General features: G+C 37.5%; 1 protein-coding gene across 2 annotated transcripts in view; it reads left to right on the top strand.

Annotated features, from left to right (window-relative positions):
• The window catches only part of HERC3 (HECT and RLD domain containing E3 ubiquitin protein ligase 3), a 110,504-nt gene that overhangs the window by 30,060 nt on the left and 56,730 nt on the right, over nucleotides 1–23,714 (top strand). For both annotated transcript variants that reach the window (XM_027060719.2, XM_015073639.3), the window contains exon 4: nucleotides 21,598–21,757. In XM_027060719.2, the coding sequence (XP_026916520.1) occupies nucleotides 21,598–21,757 (160 nt within the window). The remainder of the gene's footprint in view (nucleotides 1–21,597; nucleotides 21,758–23,714) is intronic.

The raw sequence follows: 23,714 nt of genomic DNA, 5'->3' as shown, positions 1-23,714 counted from the left end.
ACCCTGAGACATCTTTGTTTTTAATGATAGCTTTATTGGGATATAATTCACATACCATACAATTACCCACTTGAGGTGTACAGTTCAGTGGTTTTTAGTATATTCAGAGTTGTGCAGTTATCACCACCATCAATTTTAGAACATTTTCATTGCCCCCAAAAAGACCTCATACCATTAGCAGTCATTCACTTGTTTCCCCATTCCCCAACCACTGGCCTTAGGCAACTGCTAATCTACTTTCTGTCTTCATAGATTTGCCTATTCTGAACATTTTATGTAAGTGAAATACAATATGTGGTCTTCTCTGACTGGCTGATTTTAATTTAGCATAATGTTTTTAAGATTTACAGCATATATCAGTACTTTACTCCTTTTTGTTGCCAGATAATATTCCATTGTATGGATATACCACATTTTGTTTACACTTGCATCACTTGATGGACATTTGGTTTCCCACTTTTAGGATATTATGAATAATGCTGCTGTGGACATTTGTGTACAAGTTTTTGTGTGCGTATGTGTTTTCATTTCTCTTAGGTATGTATATGTAGGAGTGGAATTGTTGGGTCATAGGTAACCAGGTTTAACTTTTTAAGGAACTGCCAACTATTTTCCAAAGTGGTTGTACCATTTTACATTTTTGCTAGCAGAGTATGAGGATCTGAGAGATTTTTAAAAATCATATCTGTCCATAAGAGTGCCTACCTTATAGGGTTATTGTGAAGATTAAATGAAAGAAAAAGGATAAAGCACTTAAAACAGTTCCTAGTACATAGGAAGCAGTGAATAATGCTAGAAATTGTAGTATTATTGATACAGTGGGTGCTCCATGAGTATAGCAGGTTCAGAATCAATGCAGTGTTTTGTGTAGCAAAGTGCATGTAACATAAAATTCAGCATCCTAACCATTTTTAAGTGTACATTTCAGTGGTATTAAGTACATTTATAATGTTGTGCTACCATTACCATCATCTGTCTCTGAAACTTTTCTCATCTTGTAAAACTAAAACAATAATGCCCCATTTCCCTGCTCCTTTAGGTGACCATTCTGCTGTCTTTATGATTTTGACTACTGTAAACTACTTCATATGAGTGGAATCATACAGTGTTTGTCTTTTTCTGATTGTCTTATTTCATTTAGCATAATGACCTCAGGTTTTATCCATGTTGTAGCATGTGTCAGAAATGCCTTTTTAAAGCTGAATAATATTCTGTACTATGATATAGTGCATTTTGTTATCTACTCATCTGTCAGTAGACATTTAGGTTGCTTTCATGTTTTAGCTATTGTGAATTATACTTCTAAGAATGTGGGTGTACAGATATCTTATCAAGACCCTGCTTTCCCCAGGAGTGAAATTGCTGTATCATTTGATAATTTTTAATTTTTTGAGGAACCATCATACTGTTTTCCACAGGGGCCATACCATTTTACATTCTCATCAGTAGTGCACAGGATTCCACTTTCTCCCCATCCTCACCGACACTTGTTTTTTTCTGTTTTTCTGCTAGTAGCCTCTTTTTCTGATAGTGTGAGGTGGCATTTCATTGTAATTTTGATTTGCATTTCTCTAATGATTAGTGATGTTGAGAATCTTTTTATATGCTCATGGGCCATTTAAAAATCTTTGGAGAAATGTATGTTCAAGTCCTTTCCCCTTTTTGAATTGGGTTGTTTATTTTTTTGTTATTGAGTTTTAGGAGTTTTCTATATATTCTGGATATTATTCTCTTATAAGATAATGCAGGTTGCAAATATTTTCTCCCATTCTGTGAGTTGCCTATTAACTCTTTTTCAAAGTGCCTTTTGATGCATAATTCTTAAAAATTCTCATGAACTCCAGTTTGTTTTTTTTTTCTTCTTTTTTTTGCCTGTGCCTTTGGTGTCATATCCAAGAAATCAAATGTCAAATACAATGTCATGAAGCTTTTCAATGTAATATTTCTTAACATTAGAAGCACTTGGACAACTAAAAAGAAAACCCAAAAACATGTGTGGTCTTTGAAGCTAAATTTGTAATTCCAGTGTTTAGGATGGACCCAGGTGTTCATGTTTAGAAAAAGACTCCCGGGTGCCTGCGTGGCTCAATCGGTTGAGTCACCAACTTCGGCTTAGGTCATGATCTCATGGTTTGGGAGTTTGAGCCCTGCATTGGCTTGGAGCCTGGAACCTGCTTTGGATTCTGTCTCCCTCTCTCTCTGCCCCCCTTACTCGTGCTCTGTCTCTCTCTCTCAAAAATAAACTAACATTAAAAAAATTAAAAAGGCTCCCTTCTGCGTTTTGACTCCTAGGAAGGTGTCTCTTGGCTCTCTCAGGCAAATTTGATTACTCATCCTCTGTCCTCATAATATGCTGTATGCAATTTTGTCATTGGATTTACCTCACTATAAAAGAATCTTTAGGTCTATCTCCTGTTACGGATTTTGGGTCATGATTGATGGATGAATGGATAGATGGGTGGATGAATGAATAACCAGCTTCACTTAGGTCACATCTTGGATGTTTCCTCTTCCAAGAAGCCTTTCCTAATTCTCTCTCTCCTATGCACAGGCTGGATTAGAAGCCTGTCACATGGGCTGCCTTTAGCAACCTATTCATACCCCTTTCATTATGGTGTGCTTAGCATCAGTACATAGGTCTTGTTTGCCTCCTCAGTTGTCAGCGCAGAGCCCGACACAGGGCTTGATCTCACGAACTTTGAGATCATGACTTGAGCCAAAATCAAGAGTCAAATGCTTAACCAGCTGAGCCACCCAAGTACTCCTGGGATTCACCAATTCTAAGTGTACAATTTAATGAGTTTTAACAGTCCTAGAGAATCAGGTAGCCATCACAGTTGTGATAGAGAACATTTCTTTCACCCCAGACCTCTCTTGTGCCTCATTGTAGTCAGTTCCATCTCCCCCATCAACTGTTTTTTCCCTACATCTGCTTTTTGTTACAATAGTTTTGACTTTTCTAATATATAAATGTATAATCTTTTGTGTCTGGCTGTTTAGAATAATGCTTTTTTTAAAGTTTTTTTTTTTTAAGTTAGGTTTTCATTTTGGGGGTGGTATTTTATTTTTTGTTTCCTTTTTTAAAGTTTGTTTATTTTGAGAGAGAGAAAGCATGAGCCGGGGAGAGGCAGAGAGAGAGGGAGAGAGAGAGAATCCCAAGTAGGCTCTGCACTGTCAGTGTAGAGCTGGACACGGGGCTTGAACTCATGAACTGCAAGATCATGACCTGAGCTGATATCAAGAGTCAGCTGCTTAACCAACTGAGCCACTCAGGTGCCCCTAGAATAATGCTTTTGAGATTCATCTATTAAATTAAAAGAATAAAACAGCATTTTTAATTTTTTTGATGGATAAAATATTTGAACATAACTTTGCCACAAATAAGATATATGAATGGCTAAAAATAAGCACATGAAAAGCTGTTCAACATCATTAGTCAATAGTGAAATATTAATTTTTCTTGGGTAAATTCCTAGGAACTGGTTCATATGGTAGCTTTATAAGAAACTGCTAGATTTGCATGGTGACAGTACCAGTTTAAAATTCCACCAGCAGTTCATACAAGTTCTAGTTGTTCCCTATCCTCTCTATCACTTGGTATTGTCCATCTTTTTAATTGTACCATTCAAATTGGTGTGCAGTAGAATCTCATTGTGGTTTTTAATATACATTTCACTAATGACTAATGATGTTGAGCAGCTTTTCATGTGCTTATTTTTAGCCATTCATATATCTTATTTTTGGCAAAGTTATGTTCAAATATTTTGTCCATTAAAAAAAATCAAAATGCTGTCTTATTCTTTTTCTTTTTTTAAGATTTTATTTTTAAGTAATCTCTATACCTAGTGTGGGGCTCAAACTCAGAACCCTGAGATCAAGAGTTACATGCTCTATTGACTGAGCCAGCTAGGTGTTCCATTGCTTATCTCATTCCTAACATTTAATAGTTACTTTATATATTCAGTATACAAGACTTTTATCAAATATTTCACAAATATTCCAATCTCTGGTTTTCCTTTTCATGTTTTTAACAGTGTCTTTTGAAGAGCAAAAGTTTTTATTTTGATGAAATTCAATTATTAGTTTTTACTTTTAGGATTCATGTTTTTTGTGTTTTAAGTATTTTACATGAGATCATGACCGACCTGAGCCAAAGTCGGACACTCAGCTGACTAAGCCACCCAGCTGCCCCTGTTTCTGAATACTTCATATATTTGCTGTTACTACACTTGGTATTTTAAAAGAATTTAATACTTAATTTCTTTAGTAGTATATAGAAATACAGTTAATTTTTTATATGTTGATCTTGAATCACCTTGCTAAAGTCTCTTAATAGTTCTAGTAGCATTTTTGTGGACTTCTTACAAATTTCTGCATAAATGATAATGTTGTCTACAATGTCAGAACATTTATTTGTTCTTTCCTGTGCCTTTTATTTCATCTTCTTTCTTTATTTCACTGAATGAACTGTAGAACAATGCCTTGTTCATGATCTTAGAGGGAAAGCATTCATTTTTCACTATTAAATGTGATGTTAACAGTGGGTTTTTCTTGGATTCCTTTTATCAACTTGTGGAAGATGCTTGATACTTATTAATTTTTTTAAGCTATGAGTATTAAATTTTGTTAAGTGCTATTCTCAGTCTACTGAAGTGATTGTATGTATATTCATTTTTAGTATATTGAGTGGTGAATTTCATGAATTGTACTTGTTTATTAAATTGAACTTGCATTCTTGGGATAAATCTCACTTGGTGATTTTTACATATTGCTTCTTTTGATTTCTAAAAATTTGGTAAGGTTTGTGCATCTGCGTTCATGAGGATTATTGATTTTCTTTTCTTTCAGTGTCTTTGGTTTTGTTCTATGGGGAATGCCAGACTTATACCGTGAGTTGGGAGGTGTACCCCCTTCTGTTTTCTGGAAGAGTTTGTCTATATTATATATAGACTCATTATAGGTTATTATTTCTTCCTTAAATGGTTGGTAGAATCTCCAGTGAAGCCATTTGAGCCTAGAGATTTCTTTGGAGGACATTTTTAGTTACAATTTCATTTTTTTTAAAGATATGAGAATAGTCAGATTACCTATTTTGTCTGACGTGAGTTTTCATTGGTTGTCTTTGAAGGAGTTTGTCCACTTCACCTAAGTGGTCATGTTTTGGTGCATAAAATTTTTCATAATGTCCCCTTGTTATCCTTTTCATGTCTGTACGCTCTGGGTTTGTTGTTTTGTTTTTTTTTTTTTTTTTGATGGAGATAATTTGTGTCTTCTCTCTTTGTTTCCTGATTAGACTGGGTAGAGGTTAATTAATTTTATTAATATTTTTAAAGAAAAAGATTTTGGTTTCAGTGATTTTTCTTCTGCTGGTGCTGCTGTTCTTGCTCCTGCTGCTGTTTCTTCTCCTCCACCACCTCCTCCTCCTCCTCCTTTTCTATTTTATTGGTTTGTGCTATTACCATTTCCTTTCTTTTATTTACTTACTTTGTGCTTAATTTACTATTTTTTTCCATTTTCTTAATGTGGAAATTTAAATCACTGACTTGCCACTTTTCTTCTTTTCTAGTAAGCATTTCATGCTAAAAAGTTTCCTTTTAAGCTTCACTTTATTTAGCAGTATTCCACAAATTCTCAATAGACATGTTCTTATTTAGTTCCAAGTACTTTGTAATGATTTCCCTTATGATTTCTGCTTTGGCCTATGGATTGTTTAGAGGTGTGTGGTTTAATATCCAAATACATAGGGATTTTACTGATATTTTTCATTTAATGATTTCTAGTTTAATACTCTATGGTCACAGTACATATTTTGTATGATTTCAGGCCTCTTAAAATTATTTAGATTTGTATAATAGCCCAGAATACAGTCTATTTTGGTGAATGCTCTGTGTGCAATTGGAAAGAATGTGTATTTTGCTCTTGATGGGTAGCTAGTGTTTTATAAATATCAACTAGGTGAAGTTGATGATGTTGTTCAGTATACTATATGCTTACTGATTTTGTGTCTGCTTGTTCTATCCATTAGTGAGAGTATAGTGTTTAAATCATTGACTATTGTTGATTTGTTTATTTCTTCTTTTGGCTCTCTAAGTTTTGCTATGTGTATTTTGAAGCTCTAGGTATGCACACATTTAAGACTAAGGTTTATTTAAATTATTTAAGATTATTAGGTCTTCTTGATGAAGTGTTTCTTTTAATGTCATGAAATGTCATTCTTTATCCCTGATAATATTCACTGCTTTGAAGTCTACTTTGCCTGATATGAATATGGCAACTTCACCTTTCTTTTGATTAGTGTTAACAGGATATATCTTTTACTTTTCATTTTTCTTTGTGTTTATATTTGAAGTGGGTATTTTGAAGGCAGTATGTAGTTGGGTCTTGCCCATCAATACATTCTATCTCTGTTTGATTGGAGTTTTTTCACACACATATGTTTTTAAGAGAAAATGGACAGGACTGCAATCTAAAGATAAAGTAGATGGATCTCAGTAAGAAATGTTTTGCCTGCTGTGATAAAATTAATATTTTTTAAAATGTACTTATTTTGAGAGAGAGCAAAGGAGGGGGAGAGAGAGAGAGAGAGAGAGAGAGAGAGAATATATCTCAGGCAGTCTCCATACTATCAGTACAGAGCCTCACATGGGACTCAAACTCATGAACAGTGAGCCAAAACCAAGAGTTGGACACTTAGCCGACTGAGCCATCTTGGCATCCCTGCTGTGACAAAAGATTATTAGGTCTTCTTGATGAATTGTTCCTTTTAATGTCGTGTCTTTTGATTGGAGCATTTAGACCATTTATATTTAAAGTAATTTTTGATAGGTAATTGTTTTCTGATTGTTTTTGTAGTTCTTTGTTCCTTCTCTTGCTCTTTTCACATGATTGATGACTTTGTGTAGTGTTGCGCTTGTCTTTCTCTTTATTTTTTGTGCACATATTATAGGTTTTGGGCTTGCGGTTACCATGTGTTTTATATATAACATTCTGAGTATATATCAGTCTATGTTAAATTGATGGTCACTTAAGTTCCAACACATTCTAAAATTACTTTTTTGCTCCCCTCTCCCTCTATCTTTTATGTATATGTTGTCATATTTTACGTCTTTTATTCATACTTTTCTCATTTCTAATTATGATCTTTTATTTTTCATGTAAAGAAGTTCTTTAACATTTCTTGTAAATGTTTAGTGGTGATTAATTCCTTTGACTTTTGTCTGGGAAACTCTTTATCTCTCCTTCAATTCTGAATGATAACCTTGCCAGATAGAGTATTCTTGCTGGTAGATTTTCTTCTTTGAATATATCATGCCACTCCCTTCTGGCCTGGAGGGTTTCTGCTGAAAAATCAGCTGATAGCTTTTTGGGGTTTCTATATATATATAAGTTTGTATATGACTTAGTGCTTCTCTTTTGCTGCTTCTAAATTTTTCTCTTTATCTTTAACCCTTGACATTTAAAAAAAAATTTTTTTTTAATGTTTATTTATTTTTGAGACAGAGAGAGACAGAGCATGAACGGGGGAGGGTCAGAGAGAGGGAGACACAGAATCTGAAACAGGCTCCAGGCTCTGAGCTGTCAGCACAGAGCCTGATGCGGGGCTCGCACTCATGGACCGCGAGATCATGACCTGAGCCGAAGTCAGACGCTTAACTGACTGAGCCACCCAGGCGCCCCTAACCCTGGCATTTTAATTATTATGTCATGGATTAATTTTTTGAACTTTCTGTGCTTCCTAAGCCTGATATCTGTTTCCGAGGTTAGGAAAGTTTTCAGCTGTTGTTTCTTCAAATAAGCTTTCTGCCCCATTCTCTATCTTTTCTCCTCCTGGGACCCCTATACTGTGAAGTTTTGTTCCCTTGGTGTTGTCCAAGATATGCTTTAATGTATCCTCATTTATTTACTTATTTTTAAGTAACAGTTTTATTGCATATGAATATAGAAAGCCTAAACTCAGATGTGTTAGTGGTGTTCGTTTTTGGTTTTTTTTTTTTTTTACCTAGATAGAATCAGAGGAGTTGTTACAATAAATAGTTTATTAGAACATCAACTGCATTAAGTGTCCACTTTTTTTTTTTTAAGTAAATTTTATACCCAACATAGGACTCAAACTCACAACCCTGCACTCAAGAGTTGCATGCTATACTGACTGAGCCAGCCAGGCACCCCCACCATCCTCATTTTTAAAAAATTCTGTTTTTCCTTTTGCTGTTGAGCTTGGGTGCTTTGTACTACTCTTCTAGGTTGCTGCTCCATTCTTCTGCATCTGCTAATCTGCTGTGGATTCCCCTTAGTGTATTTTTCATTTAGTTATTGTATTCTTCAGCTCTGATTGTTCTTTTTTATATTTTTGTATCTCTTTGTTGAAGTTCTCAGTGAATTTATCCACTCTGCTCCAGTGCAGTAAGCATTTTTGTGACCTTAAACGATTTTGTTCTTTTTCTGAGGTTTGGTTTTGTTCTTTCATTTGTATCATATTCCTCTGTCTTCTCATTTTGCTTGACTTTCTGTGTTTGTGTCAATGGGTTAGGCAGAACAGCTACTTCTCCTGAACTTGAAGCATGGCTTTGTGCATGATCATCCCTGTGTAGACTGTGTGTGCCTAGTGGCTTTGCCTGCCTAGCTGGAATTGTGGCCATGGGCTTGCGGTCTCAGGGCACTCGGTACTGTGGCTGCCCTGGTGGGATGGTAAGAGCTGAATTGGGTGTGGTTTGGTGTTGTCCTGGGGGCGGTTTCCTGTGTAGAGATTGCTCTGGCAGGCCTGCTAAAGCTGAAGTGGGCGTAAGCTGTGGGGGTGGTCATGGGGTATTCAGCATAGGGGGTGCTCTGGTATGATGACTGGTTGATCAGCCAAGGTTGATGTGGGCCAGGATGTCCCAGGGCACTCTGCACAGGGGACATCTGTGGTTTGGCTGGAGATGAGGTGGGGTACTGGCTCTGGGTTCGTGGGGCATTCCATTTAGGGGGTGCCCTAGTGGGGCAGCTGGAACTGAGGCAGGCATGGACTGGGGTTCTGGGGTGCTCCATCAGGGAGATGTGCTGCCAGAGCTGAAGTCAGTGTGAGCCAGGTTGTGAGAGCACTCTGCATCGGGGGGGAGCCTTAGCCAAGCTATCTGAAGTCGAAGTCATACAGGCCTGGAGTGTTCTAGGGTGCTGTGTACTTGTGTCACCTTGTTGTAATGGCTGTAATGAGCACTCACCAGGGATGTCGTGGTGTGTGTGTGCTGGGTTTCTCCTTAGTGGGAGGGCTGGGACTCGTGTGGGTTAGGGGTCTGGGGCTCGCTGAAGCAGTAAGCTGCTTAGGGTGCCTGGACCTTGGTGTAATCCATGCTTTCAAGGTGGAAGGGGAACGTAAACCATGGTGCTCTTTAGGACCTCAGACCTGGAGAGGGTTTCAGCAGCTCCTCTGCTGTTTGGCAGGGTTTTAGGCCTACTTCTTATATATTCTTTTTGCTCTTTTTAACCATGGCTTTTTTTTCTGGGCCTCAGGGCATCCAGGAATGTTGTGGGCTACGGACCCTGTGCTCACTGAGGTGGCAGGCCAGCTATGGCATCTTGTGGCTATGGCCATGAGACCCTGCTCTCATTTGCACTGTCAAAGTGCAGGAGGAATGCTAACCATGTCACTAGCCCCTTCGACCTGAAGAGAGTTCCAGCAACTTCCCTGCTAGTTGATAAAGTTTTAGTGCTGTATTTCTTATGTACTTTTATGTATCAGGTTTCTCTTTTAAACTGAGGCTTTTTTTCCTGTGCCCCATGGCAGACATATCTGCTCACGGTCCCTCAGTACTGTCCCTCCCCACTGCAGTTCACAGTGTTGGGGTGGGGGTTTGGTTAGTTACTGTGTCTCCTGTCTTTCTTGCCATTCTCTATGTGGTTTTTTGATATGCTAAAGCTGTTTAGTCAGCCCTCAGTTCTTCAGGAGGAATTACTGTATAAATAGGTGTAGATTTAATATGTTCCATGGAGGAAGTGAGTTCAGGGTCTTCCTACCTTGTCATCTTGGACCAGAACCATGCTTGTCTATTAAAACATGGCATCAAATTATGCCATGATTAGCAATTCTGTGTTCCTGAAAAATAACTGAGTCACTGCAGCTGATCTTATTCTGACTACTGCAGTGCTAGTGACTCAAAAACACAGTCCTCTCCCCTTCCATTGCCTGTGACAGGCCTCCATATGTCCTACCTGCCTTAGTGTGTCTGGTTTATTGCATCTGAAAGCATATATGGTAACTTGAAATTTATGGCTCTAAGAAGAAAATATTATCAGAAACATTCTTCATAGTGTTTTTTAGTTTTTTTTGGTTTGTTTTTTTGGGGGGTGGGGTGGGGACATTTGTATATAAACTTTAAGGCCTAAGATAAAGTCACCTGTCTCTGAACTGAGAAATACTACTCTGAAGTCTGTCATAATTGGTCTTTTTTTCTCATTCTTTAGTTGAAACTATTTGGTTCAATGATTGCTTAAACTTGGTCATAGGATTGGCATACATAGGATTAAGCAAGTAAACATTTGATATTCCTGGATAATTTAAATGAAGTATCAGCTGCTCAGAGATGCTGCATGTCTCCAGGAATCCAGCTCTACAGCATATAGGAAGGTTAATATGACTTTAGTTGGAGCATTTGTGGGAGAGCTGTGTCTTTGCCTTTTCTTTTAATTTAGCCAGGTTGAACAAAGATAGTTTGTGGACTTCGTCTGATTTAAAAAAAAAAAAAAATCCATACATGTCGGGGAAGAAAAATGTTATTTTAAGATTCTGGCTCTGGGTTTCCAGTTTCAGGTACGATGGGGCAAGCACATTCTTTTCTCTCTCTCTTACTGAATGTGACTATAAAACCTGGACAGAATGCGTGAAGTAGCTCTTTTTGGGTGCTGAAAAGCAAATGATGGCAGGTGGATTGGGAAAGACCAGAATTCAAGGTACCACTGAACTACCATTGAGTTCACCACTTTCCCCCTCTGGTCTTCCTGCCATTTGGTACCAGAGGCACATACAGCTGTGGAAGTACAGTATATTGACTGGAGAGTTACAAAGGAGCTCCAAGAAACCTGAAAGTATTGGGGAGATTTAAGGGAAGAAGGAGCTTGAGAAAGCAGCTAGATAGAGTCATCTAAACTCCTGGGCTCACCCCTGAGCTGTGTATATGTGGATCTTATCCTACTTCACATATAAACGACTCTGAGAACTGAACTAACACATACATCACCACCCATGTTCAGGCTGGCCACCATGTGCTATGTGCAGGGCACAAATCTGAATGGCAGTGCAGAAGCTTTGAAAACTAAAACACAATTGTCAGCATTCTCCAGAAGATTTAAATAAGTCACAGAGTCTTAAAATACTCAAAATGCTTATGGTACAATTCAGAATTACTCAGCATATGTAAACCCAGGAAAATCTCAACTAGTATGGTAAGGGACAATCAGTTGATGGCAAAACTAGAATAACATAGGTATTGGGATTATCTGACAAAGATTTTAAAGCAACTGTCACACAAATATTCCAATAGTCAGGCTCAAACTCTAGTGAAATAAATGGGAAAATGAAATTCTCTGCAAAGAAATAGATTATATAAAGAGGAACCAATAAGGTAGCCAAAATGGAAAACTCATTGGATGGCCTCAGTAGCAGAATGGAGAGGACAGAGGAAAGAATCAGTGAAGTTGAAGATAGGCCAATAGAAATTCCCCAATCTGAATAACAGAGATAGAACAGAGTGAAGGTAAAAATGAAACAGGATTTTGGCGACCTGTGGGACAAGGACAGAAAGTCTAATATTCATGTCATGGGAGTCTTGTCAGGAGAGGAGAAAGAATGTGGTACTACTGAAAAGGATAATGGCTGATAAACTTCTAAATTTGGCAATAGATATAAACAGATTCAAGAAGTGCAGTAAACCCAAGTAAGATAAACTGAAAGAAATCCACACCAAGATCATAATCAAACTTCTGAAAAAACACTTGAAAGCAACCAGAGGAAAAACACATATTACCTGTAGGACAAGATTGAATCAAATCATAGTGAATTTCACCCCAAAAGCTATGGAGGCCATAAGCGGCACAGCATTTTTAAAGTGCTGCAAGAATAGAAGTCTATCCAGAATTCTCTGTCCAGCAAAAAAATACCCTTTACAAATGAATGTGAAACAAAGGCATTTTCAGATAAAGGAAAAGTCAGAAAACCCATAGCCAGCAGACCTGTCCTAGACAATTGCTAAAGAACGTTATTTGGACAGAAAGGAAATGATAACAGAAGGAATACTGGATATCAGGAAGAAGAAAGAGCGACAGAAATAGTACATATATGGGTAAATATTATAGACTGTTCTCTTCTTGAGTTCTTTAAAATATATTTGATTTACAGCAAAAATTCTAACACTGTGGTAGAGTTTTCAAAGTGTACAGATGTAATATTTAAGACTCCTGTAGCTTCAGGGGGAGGGGGATAAAGGGACCCATATAATGATAAAATTTCTGCATTCTACTTGAAATGGTATTGATTCTAAGTAGACACTGAAAAAAATAATTATATTGTAATCCCTAGAGCAATCACTTAGGTAGCTATACAAAGAGATATAGTAAAAAGCACAATGAATTAAGAGGGAATACTAGAAAATACATAAATAATGCAGAAGAAGGTAGGAATGAGGAAAAAGAGCCATGAAAAACAGAGGGAACACACTGAAAACAAATAACAAAAAGGTAGGTCAAAAATCCAAACATATCACTAATTTTATTAAATATAAATAGTCTAAAAACAATCAAAATACAGATCTTATATTAGATTTTTAAAAATAACCCTACCACATGCTGTGTGTAAGAAATTGACTTCAGGGACACTTGGGTGACTCGGTCAGTTAAGCATCTGATTTAGGCTCAGGTCATGATCTAACAGTTCATGAGTTTGAGTCCCACATTGGGTGATCTTGTGACCTGCTTCGAGTGAGCCCTACTTCTCTTTCTCTGCCCGTTGCTCACTTGCGTGCACTCTCTCTATCAAAAAAAAAAAAAAACAAAACCCAAAAACAACAAAAAACAAAACAAAAGAAAAGAAAAAGGAATTGACTTCAAAAATAATAATCTAGGAAGTTTAAGTATTTACTTCTGGGCATTTACTTCAGAAAATGAAAATTTATTCTTACATAGTTACCTGTACACAAATGCTTATTGCAACTCTATAATTGCTGCAAACTAGGAACAGTGGTTTGTGGTACATCCATAATCAGTGGAGTACTGGTTACTGTGGGATACATGCAACAACCTGGATGAGTCTCTCAGTCATTGTATAGAGTGAGAGAATCCAGACTTGAAAGGTTAGATACTATAGAATTCCATTTATGTGATGCTATAGAAAAATATAAAACTATAATGCTAGAAAAGGGATCAGTGGTTGTCAGGAGTTAGGGATTAGGAGAGTGTGTGACTAAGAGACAGCACAAAGGACTTTTTTGGAGTGATGTTCCATATCTTGATTGTGACATGTGCTTAAATTCATAGACTTGTACATAATAAAAGGCCAGTCTTACTGTACAGTAAATAAAAAATTTGTTTTGGGAAAGCTGAAGCTGTTTTGAATGCCTTGGCTCAAGAACAAGATAGAATTTCTCTTGTGGAAATAACTCTTTTCTGTTATTGTTGTGTTATAGAGTTGAGTCTAAGCATAGCCCAGACCACCTCCCGCCAAATGTTTAGATGAAAAGTTAAGAAAATAGTTGGAATATGGCTTAGGACAAGACAGATACAGAAGCAAATACTGGAGAGAGAGAGAGAGAGAGAGAGAGCGCGAACCTAGTTGTGTTGTGGGAAGACGGGACCCCAGGAGGAGAATCAGGCACTAGGAAATTCTCTTTTTGGGATCTGCAGGAGAATTTGGACTATTTTCTGTTTTGAGTGGTTTGTTGAGATAATCTTATTTCCATCATCGCAGATCTTTAGTTCAAGTCAGCTGCACCCCTCAGACTGGGTTGAGAGTACTGAGGGAACACTGCCAGGGGAGAGCAAGAGTGTAGCAGCAGGAGATGGGGCGTGCACTAGGATGTGTTCAGTGGGAAGCAGGAATCCGGGTTGCGTGAATATAAGGATTTAGAATCCATAGGATGGCAGTGCAGAGCATAGGATTTCTCACAGGATGGCCTTGTCTTTTCTACTATTAAAGAAAAGTACAATCTTCGAATAGATAATTGGGAGAAACTCAGAAAGGATACATTTAAGTAATGAGAGTTTAATCCTTTTTATCATACCAGCTGCTGACATTTAATTTATTATAGTTTTATTAGTTAAAAATTTAGTACCAAATGTTGATTACTAATTTTGTATATTCTGTATACTTTCCATCCAACTGCAGACTATTAAATATATTTCTCATCTGAACAGACATGAAGAAAAAGAGTCATTTTTTTTTGTTATCCATACCTAGACTAATCACTTTATTGTTACTTTTACCGACTTAAAATCTTTCTAGTCCTTTTCCATGAAAGAATATAATACAGCCTAGTGGGTATAATCGCTCTGAAGTCAGAAGGACATGGGATCCAGTTCTAGCTCCTCCATTCATTAATTGTGGCTCTTGGCCACGTTACATGTTTTCTGAGCTGAGGCTTATTATAACCCTGCTTCACAGGGTTGCTGCAGGATTAAGTAAGTATTGACATCATCCATGTACCCTCTAGGCTCATACCATCCTTCTCTATTACCACCCTTTGATGGTTTAATGCCCAATTCACTATTAGCTTGAGAATAGATTAAAAATTGTGATAGGCTCAAAAACCAGGTAGAAATAATCCTGATGTTATAAGTCCAGTTGAACTGCTGACTTGCTCTAAGCGTATTCCACATTTGTCACTGTTCTGCCCTATTCCTTTGGCTCATTCAGTGTTGAGAACATTGCTAAAGACTGTTAAAGGCTTTAAAGGGTTGCTATGAGAGGATCAGAGAGAAAATATACTTTTATCATCAAAAAATGCCAAATATTTCTCAGTATGTTTAATTATTTTAATGCGTGGGTTGAGGTTCTGTCATGATCTGCAAAATATAGCATATAGTCTTGACAGAATGAACCAGAGAGATTGCATGTGAAAATGTGCACTGCAGCCTGACTGTTCCCAACTGGGGCAAGGGAGTGTTCAGGGAGAGGTGTGAATGAAACATTCATTCCCACATTGGCCCGACCTAAGGAGTGGATTCTAGAAGAGGGATTATAATTTCACTCTAACAGATCTCCAGTCTGAATCAGATGAGCTTGGTTTTCTGGTCAGAAGAAATAAAATAAGTTGGATGTGGTACAGTCGGTGGTTTGATTCTTCATAGATTTTTGCATTACCAGACATTGCCTTTGGGGCTGCAGGTTTTATTGTTGTGGCAATGGTGGTTTGATGTCTGTTTTGATGGCTAATATGTGATGGTACAGGAATTGGTTTGTCTTGGACTTGACCAGATTGGGAGTAAATGGTACTTGGAATCTAGACATGCCCTTTCGAGGCTGTTCAGCTGTGGTAAATAAGATCAAGAGGGATGTTATTGACAGATTTTGAGGCAAGAAAATAGGTGGCAGATCAGGTAGAGAGTATCCTGTCAGACAGTGGAGAAACTTATTACTAATGCTAATGGCTAATACTAATACTAAATGCTAATGCTAATATCCAGACAAGAAAAGCTAATGGTTGGCATAGGAAGTCAGGTATTAGGGCCTCAGGCCTCAGTCATGGCTGATGTGTCAGGCCAGGAGAACATAAAAACTGCCCAACTCCTGGAACTGTGGTGCAAGGTGGATATTTGGTCAGATGAGTAGAGTCTGAATCACCTGAGGTACTTTGATTAGGAGTTTCTTACCTTGTTCTGAAATAGAGACAGGACTGTTCCTAGTGTGTGAGGCAAGGCTGAGTTGGAACATAGGTTCTAATGGTGAGTCGAAGTTAAAGAAGTTGGGCAATGGGAACTACAGGAGTTAAAGTATTTTTCAGGAGATTTCTTTGACGTGAGCATATTTTTAGTTGCTTATTTTTTTTAAAAAGCTTTTGTTTTCAAGTAAAATATTTACACAAGCTATGTTTAGCTCAAATAGCAGCTCCCTGCCTCCCCTGTCTTCACCAGCAGAGACCATTCCTGTCAACTCTTTTATTTAGCTCTTTCTTTTAATATTTACCTTTATATTTCTAAATAACATGCTTATAATGCTATTTTTTCTCTACATACTGTAGACACACTGGGGAAGATTAGCATTCTTTTATATTCTCCACCCACTCTCTTCTCTTCCTCACCCCTAGACACTTACCCTTTCCCAAATAGTTGAGTTTTTAAATCAATTGACACGAGATTTTTAATTATGTAAATTACATGTATTTGGTTATTGTGGTTGTGTATAACATGATTACTTTTATTTCCTATAAAACGTTTTATGTGTTTCATGAAGTTAATGATTTCTTTTTATTTTTTTTTCTTTTGCATAGTAACCTCTTTATTCTCTGAAATAACTGTAAAACCATAACAATATAAAATTCATCAGATTGTATTTCATTTTTCACCTTAGAGGCATTCCTTCAACTTTGCTTCATAGGCCTGCTACAGAGTGTTTTTCACCTCTTCTTGTGTAAGATTTTTGTTTCCTGGGTCCTGTATTTTCCTTTGTTTTGGAGGCATGATCTTATGGTAACTTTCTGAGAAAGGCAGCATCTAAAATATTTTGAGAGCCTTACATGCCTGAAAATTATTCTTTTTCCCCCCTCTCCTCACATTTGATTCATGGTTGGTTAGATACAGAATTCTCAGTTGGAAGTCATTTTCCTTCAGAATTGTGAAGGCATTGCTCCATTGTCTTCTAGTTTTCAGTATTGCTTCTGAGAAGTCTGATGCTGTTCTGATCCTTGTTCTATTGTATTTAAACTGTTTTCTTCTCTAGAAACTTTAGAGTCTGTTTTGGTGTTCTCAAATTTCAAGATGAAATGCTCTGAAGTAGGTCTATCATCAGTCATTATTCTGAGTCCTTCATAGGTCCTTTCAATGTGAAACTTAAGTCCTTCAGTTATGAGAACTTTTCTTGTGTTTCTTCTTTGAAATATTTTACCTTGTGTTTTTCTCATACTCTTTTTGGAGTTCTTATTTTTCTGTTATTGGACCTCTTGGAATAATCCCCTCATTTATTTCTTTTTTCCTCCCTCTGTTTTGCTCTTTGCCTTTTTGTTCTGTTTTTTAGAAAATTTCTTCAATTCCAGTTTGCCATCCTGCTTTTGAAGGCTTTTTCTTAAGATTTTACTTTATTTTAATTTATGTTTATTTTTTTAGAGAGAGACAGAACACAAGTTGGGGAGAGGGGCAGAAAGAGAAAGAGAATCTCAGGCAGGCTCCACACTTATGGTAGGGCTCGGTCCCATGACCCTGGGATCATAACCTGAACCAAAATCAAGAGTCAGAGACACTCAACCAACTGAGTCACCCAGGCGCCCCTCTTAAGATTTTATTCTTAAGAAAGAATGCTGAATTTTGTCAAATGCTTTCTGCATCGACTGACAGGATCATATGGTTCTTTTCTTTTATTGATGTGATGTATCACATTGATTGATTTGTGAATGTTGAACCCGCCCTGCAGCCCAGGAATGAATCCCACTTGATCGTGGTGAATAATTCTTTTTATATGCTGTTGAATTCGATTTTGCTAGTCTCTTGTTGAGAATTTTTGCATCCATATTCATCAGGGATATTGGCTTGTAGTTCTCTTTTTTTGCTGGGTCTCTGTCTGGTTTGGGAATCAAAGTAATCCTGGCTTCATAGAATGAATCTGGAAGTTTTCCTTCCCTTTTCTATTTTTTGGAACAGCTTGAGAAGGATAGGTATTATCTCTGCTTTAAATGTCTGGTAGAATTCCCCTGGGAAGCCATCTGGTCCCGGACTCTTATTTGTTGGGAGATTTTTGATAACTGATTCAGTTTCTTCACTAGTTATGGATCTGTTCAAGTTTTCTATTTCTTCCCATTTGAGTTTTAGAAGTGTGTGGGTGTTTAGGAATTTGTCCATTTCTTCCAGGTTGTCCAGTTTGTTGGCATATAATTTTTCATAGTATTCCCTGATAATTGCTTGTATTTCTGAGGGATTGGTGGTGATAATTCCATTTTCATTCATGATTTTATCTATTTGGGTCATCTCCCTTTACTTTTTGAAAAGCCTGGCTAGAGGTTTATCAATTTTGTTTATTTTTTCAAAAAAACAACTCTTGGTTTCATTGATCTGCTCTATAGTTTTTTTAGATTCTATATTGTTTATTTCTGCTCTGATCTTTATTATTTCTCTTCTTCCTCTGGGTTTGGGGTGTCTTTGCTGTTCTGCTTCTATTTCCTTTAGGTGTGCTGTTAAATTTTGTATTTGTGATTTTTCTTGTTTCTTGAGATAGGCCTGGATTGCAATGTATTTCCCTCTCAGGACTGCCTTCGCTGCATCCCAGAGGGTTTGGATTGTTGTATTTTCATTTTCGTTTGTTTCCATATATTTTTTAATTTCTTCTCTAATTGCCTGGTTGACCCATTCATTCTTTGGTAGGGTATTCTTTAACCTCCATGCTTTTGGAGGTTTTCCAGACTTTTTCCTGTGGTTGATTTCAAGTTTCATAGCATTGTGTGTCTATAAGTGTGCATGGTATGATCTCAATTCTTGTGTACTTATGAAGGGCTGTTTTGTGACCCAGCACGTGATCTATCTTGGAGAACGTTCCATGTGCACTCGAGAAGAAAGTATACTCCATTGCTTTGGGATGCAGAGTTCTAAATATATCTGTTAAGTCCATCTGATCCAATGTATCATTCAGGGCCCTTGTTTCTTTATTGACCGTGTGACTAGATGATCTATCCATTTCTGTAAGTGGAGTGTTAAAGTCCCCTGCAATTACCACATTCTTATCAAGAAGGTTGCTTATGTTTGTGAGTAATTGTTTTGTATATTTGGGGGCTCCCATATTCGGTACATAGACATTTCCTGATCGATAAGCCCTGCAATTATTATATAGTGCCCTTCTTTATCTCTTGTTACAGCCTTTAAAGTCTAGTTTGTCTAAGTATGGCTACTCCAGCTTTCTTTTGATTTCCAGTAGCATGATACATAGTTCTTCATCCCTTCACTTTCAATCTGAAGGTGTCCTCAGGTCTAAAGTGAGTCTCTTGTAGACAGCAAATAGATGGGTCTTGTTTTTTTTATCCATTCTGATACCCTGTGTCTTTTGGTTGGAGCATTTAGTCCATTTACATTCAGTGTTATTATTGAAAGATATGGGTTTAGAGTCATTGTGATGTCTGTAGGTTTCAAAGCTGTAATCATCAAGACAGCATTGTATTGGCACAAAAACAGACACATAGACCATTGGAATAGAGTAGAGACTCCAGAATTGGACCCACAAAAGTATGGCCAACTAATCTTTGACAAAGCAGGAAAGAATATCCAATGGAAAAAAGACAGTCTCTTTAACAAATGGTGCTGGGAGAACTGGACAGCAACATGCAGAAGAATGAAACTAGACCATTTTCTTACACCATTCACAAAAATAAACTCAAAATGGATGAAGGACCTGAATGTGAGACAGGAAACTATCAAAACCCTAGAGGAGAAAGCAGGAAAAAACCTCTCTGACCTCAGCCACAGCAATTTCTTACTTGACCCATCTCCAAAGGCAAGGGAATTAAAAGCAAAAATGAACTACTGGGACCTCATGAAGATAAAAAGCTTCTGCACTGCAAAGGAAACAATCAACAAAACTAAAAGGCAACCAACGGAATGGGAAAAGATATTTGCAAATGACATATCAGACAAAGGGCTAGTATCCAGAATCTATAAAGAGCTCACCAAACTCCACATCCGAAAAACAAATAACCCAGTGAAGAAATGGGCAGAAAACATAAATAGACACTTCTCTAAAGAAGACATCCGGATGGCCAACAGGCACATGAGAAGATGCTCAACGTCACTCCTCATCAGGGAAATACAAATCAAAACCACACTGAGATACCACCTCACACCAGTTAGAGTGGCTAAAATGAACAAATCAGGAGACCATAGATGCTGGCAAGGATGTGGAGGAACGGGAACCCTCTTGCACTGTTGGTGGGAATGCAAACTGGTGCAGCCACTCTGGAAAACAGTGTGGAGGTTCCTCAAAAAATTAAAAATAGATCTACCCTATGACCAGCAATAGCACTGCTAGGAATTTACTCCAGGGATACAGGAGTGCTGATGCATAGGGGCACTTGTACCCCAATGTTTATAGCATCACTCTCAACAATAGCCCAAATTATGGAAACAGCCTAAATGTCCATCAACTGATGAATGGATAAAGAAATTGTGGTTTATATACACAATGGAGTACTGAGTGGCAATGAGAAAGAATGAAAATTGGCCATTTGTAGCAACGTGGATGGAACTGGAGAGTGTTATGCTAAGTGAAATAAGTCATAGAGAGAAAGACAGATACCATATGTTTTCACTCTTATGTGGATCCTGAGAAACTTAACAGAAGACCATGGGGGAGGGGGAAGAAAAAAAAAAGTTAGGGAGAGAGCCAAACCACAAGAGACTCTTAAAAACTGAGAATAAACTGAGGGTTGATGGAGTTTGGGGGGAGGGGAGGGTGGGTGATGGGCATTGAGGAGGGCACCTGTTGGGATGAGCACTGGGTGTTATATGGAAACCAATTTGACAGTAAATTTCATATTAAAAAAAAAGATTTTATTTTTAAGTAATCTCTACACCTAATGTGAGGCTTGAGCCCACAACCCCAAATGAGCCAGCCAGGTACCCCAACGGCTTTTTTCTTTAAATTTTTGCTGCTGTATTTTCATTTTCTAAGATTTTGTTTTTCAGATGTTTCAGTGGTTCTTATCTTCTTTTATTTCTCTGACAACATAAATTTTTTTCTGCTCCCAGCTTGGTCTTTATCTTCACAGTTCATTTTCTTCTGTTTGTTTTGCTCTTTTCTTTCATGTTAGCATTTTCCTCACATGTGATAATCCTGGGCCAGCCTTTTATATTTAAAAGTAAGGTACTAAAACGCGAGTGGAGCTGTGGGCAAGGCTTGTTAACTAGCAGGGAGCTGGACATTTCACTGGGGACCCACAGATGTCAGTGTCTGTGGATCTTCTCTTTTGGGCCTGTTTTCTCAGGGAAATCCTCTTTTTTATTACCTACATATGTATGAGACTGTCCCCGAACTGTGGGGAGAAAGGTGCTTCCTCTGTTAGGGAGGGAGGGCTCTAGGAGGGAGGGTCTTATTGTTCCCAGGCAGAATTTCACTCATTGCCACTGCTTTTAGTCATCTGTCTCATTCCCACTCACATTTGGGCCGAAGAAACCTTCGGACTTCTCACTGGAGTGAAGCACCAGGCACAAGAGAAGACATCTGGGATATGTGTTGCTGATGCATGCATACGTGCTACCCAGTATAGCTGGGATCTAAATTGATTTCTTTAGAAACATATAAATTTATCATCGATAAATATACCAATTTAGTAGTTCTTTCTGAAAAACAAAACTGCCTAGGAGGATCATTCTGAAGAAATTCTGAAGAAAATTCTGTGTGATTTCTGGGCTATACATTTTCCTCCTTGGTTTGGTCTCTTTCAGAGCAAATTGGAGCTTTGGCAGATCAGCACATTGTCCATGTGGCATGTGGTGAGTCCCACAGTCTGGCCCTCAGTGACCGGGGCCAGCTGTTTTCGTGGGGTGCAGGGAGTGATGGTCAACTGGGACTCATGACTACTGAGGATTCGGTGGCAGTGCCCAGGTAAGAATGTCATGGGCAGGAATCTGACTTTTCAGATATCAGTTTTATAAATTCTGTTTCTTGCTGTTGCTTTGTTAGACTCTTTGTTTTTGGTTCTACTTTATTTAATTGCTATTCTTTTTTGGTGCCACTGCTGTGCCTTATACTTTATAGCAGGTATCACAAAAATTGTAATTATTTATAGAAATGTCTATCTCTAGTTAAAAAAATGTGAGTTGTTCAAGAATTGTACTTTATTTATTCTAGTAACGTAGTTGCTAGCATAGTATTTGAAACTCAATAAATGTTTGAATAAATCATCTTTTCACTTGCTGGACTTAGTAACCTTTAATTTAAAATTGTAAGCCTAAATCAATTACTCAGTTAAGGACTTTAAACTACAATCAAAAGGTTGACCCACTACTCTAAAAATAAGCCATTTATGAGCATTATGAGCAGCTAAAATAGCATACAGAAGTTTTTTTTAACACAAAAATATTAATCATTCATTTTGAGTCTCAAATATTTACTTAAATTCTGAATCTTAGATGGTTTAATTAAGTATCCATCAGATGCTTCACCACTAAGTAAATATTCAAAATAATGAAATTACTTCCAGGTGAACTTCTTAGGGGTAGAGTCTCAGTTTTTCAAGAGTTCTTGATGATTAAAGAGGCCACCAGTTTATTTCCTTCATTTAATTCCTGTGTTTTTTTTATATTACAAATATATATAGCATCCCCCTACAAGAGTACTTGTCATATTCTCTGTAACTGTTTTTTTAATGACTATCTGTTGTACAAAGCTGGGAGCTCTTGATGGCATGAGACCTAGATTATTCATTTTAGCATCACTGTTGTTAAGGGTGCCCAGCACATGTGCTGCTTATTGCAAATCTGTTTAATAAACAACCTCTCCTTCCCTGCCCAGTTATTGTCCCCTTTAGAGAACCAAATACTCTTCTTCCTCTTCCTTTTTGCCCTTCTTCGATTTATGTCTCTTTAATCAAAAGCTGTTTTAAGGAAAAGAGGAACATGAAGAGTGATTTGATTCACTTCCTGATTTAGAACAGCTAACATCTTGGATTTATTTTTTCCAAAAATTAGTTTAATTTGGGGGGAGAGAGTGGCAATAAAAAAAAGGGTGCTATATATATTTTAATCAGACTGTGTGATAATTAGGGAAAAGATTTATAACATAAATGACAAAAATATTTCACTTGTTGATTACCAAAGACTCAAAGGTTTTTAGTGGCATTTCATTTCTAAAAGTGAAGTAACTTGTGTTATAGGAACGATTTAATTTTTGTTAGTCATATCTAAATTATGGATGACTTCTGAGGCCTTGGTTTGTATATAATTTTATATTTTAACTTAGTTGAAATAAATTTGTTATTTCATATCCTAGCATTGTGGAAAGTAACATAGCTTTGAACTCAAACAGCTTCAGATTCTATCCTAATACAGGTTTTATTATTTATTAGGTGGGTGACCTTGAACAAACTGTTTAATTTATCTAAACCTCGATTTCTTAACTTAAAAGTGGTATTATGTATTGTGTGCCTTTAAGAAGTTACTGGGAAGGGGGCGCGCCTGGGTGGCGCAGTCGGTTAAGCGTCCGACTTTGGCCAGGTCACGATCTCTCAGTCCGTGAGTTCGAGCCCCGCGTCAGGCTCTGGGCTGATGGCTCGGAGCCTGGAGCCTGTTTCCGATTCTGTGTCTCCCTCTCTCTCTGCCCCTCCCCCGTTCATGCTCTGTTTCTCTCTGTCCCAAAAATAAATAAACGTTGAAAAAAAAAAAGAAGTTACTGGGAGGATAGAATGAGATGCGTAGGTAAAACATACTATATGCTTGCATTCTTTATATATCCCTCCTCTCCACCTCAAGGCTATAATTTCTCTGTTGTTTATCTTTGTCCTTTTGATCTGCTTCCTTTCTATGTGATTATGAAGGTTGTGACAAGAATAATGGTTGACCCA

The sequence above is a fragment of the Acinonyx jubatus genome, chromosome B1, assembly GCF_027475565.1.
Source record: "Acinonyx jubatus isolate Ajub_Pintada_27869175 chromosome B1, VMU_Ajub_asm_v1.0, whole genome shotgun sequence".
Taxonomy (NCBI): Eukaryota; Metazoa; Chordata; class Mammalia; order Carnivora; family Felidae; genus Acinonyx; species Acinonyx jubatus.
The sequence above is the reverse complement of the archived record's forward strand: the minus strand, read 5'-3'. Positions and strand labels throughout refer to the sequence as shown.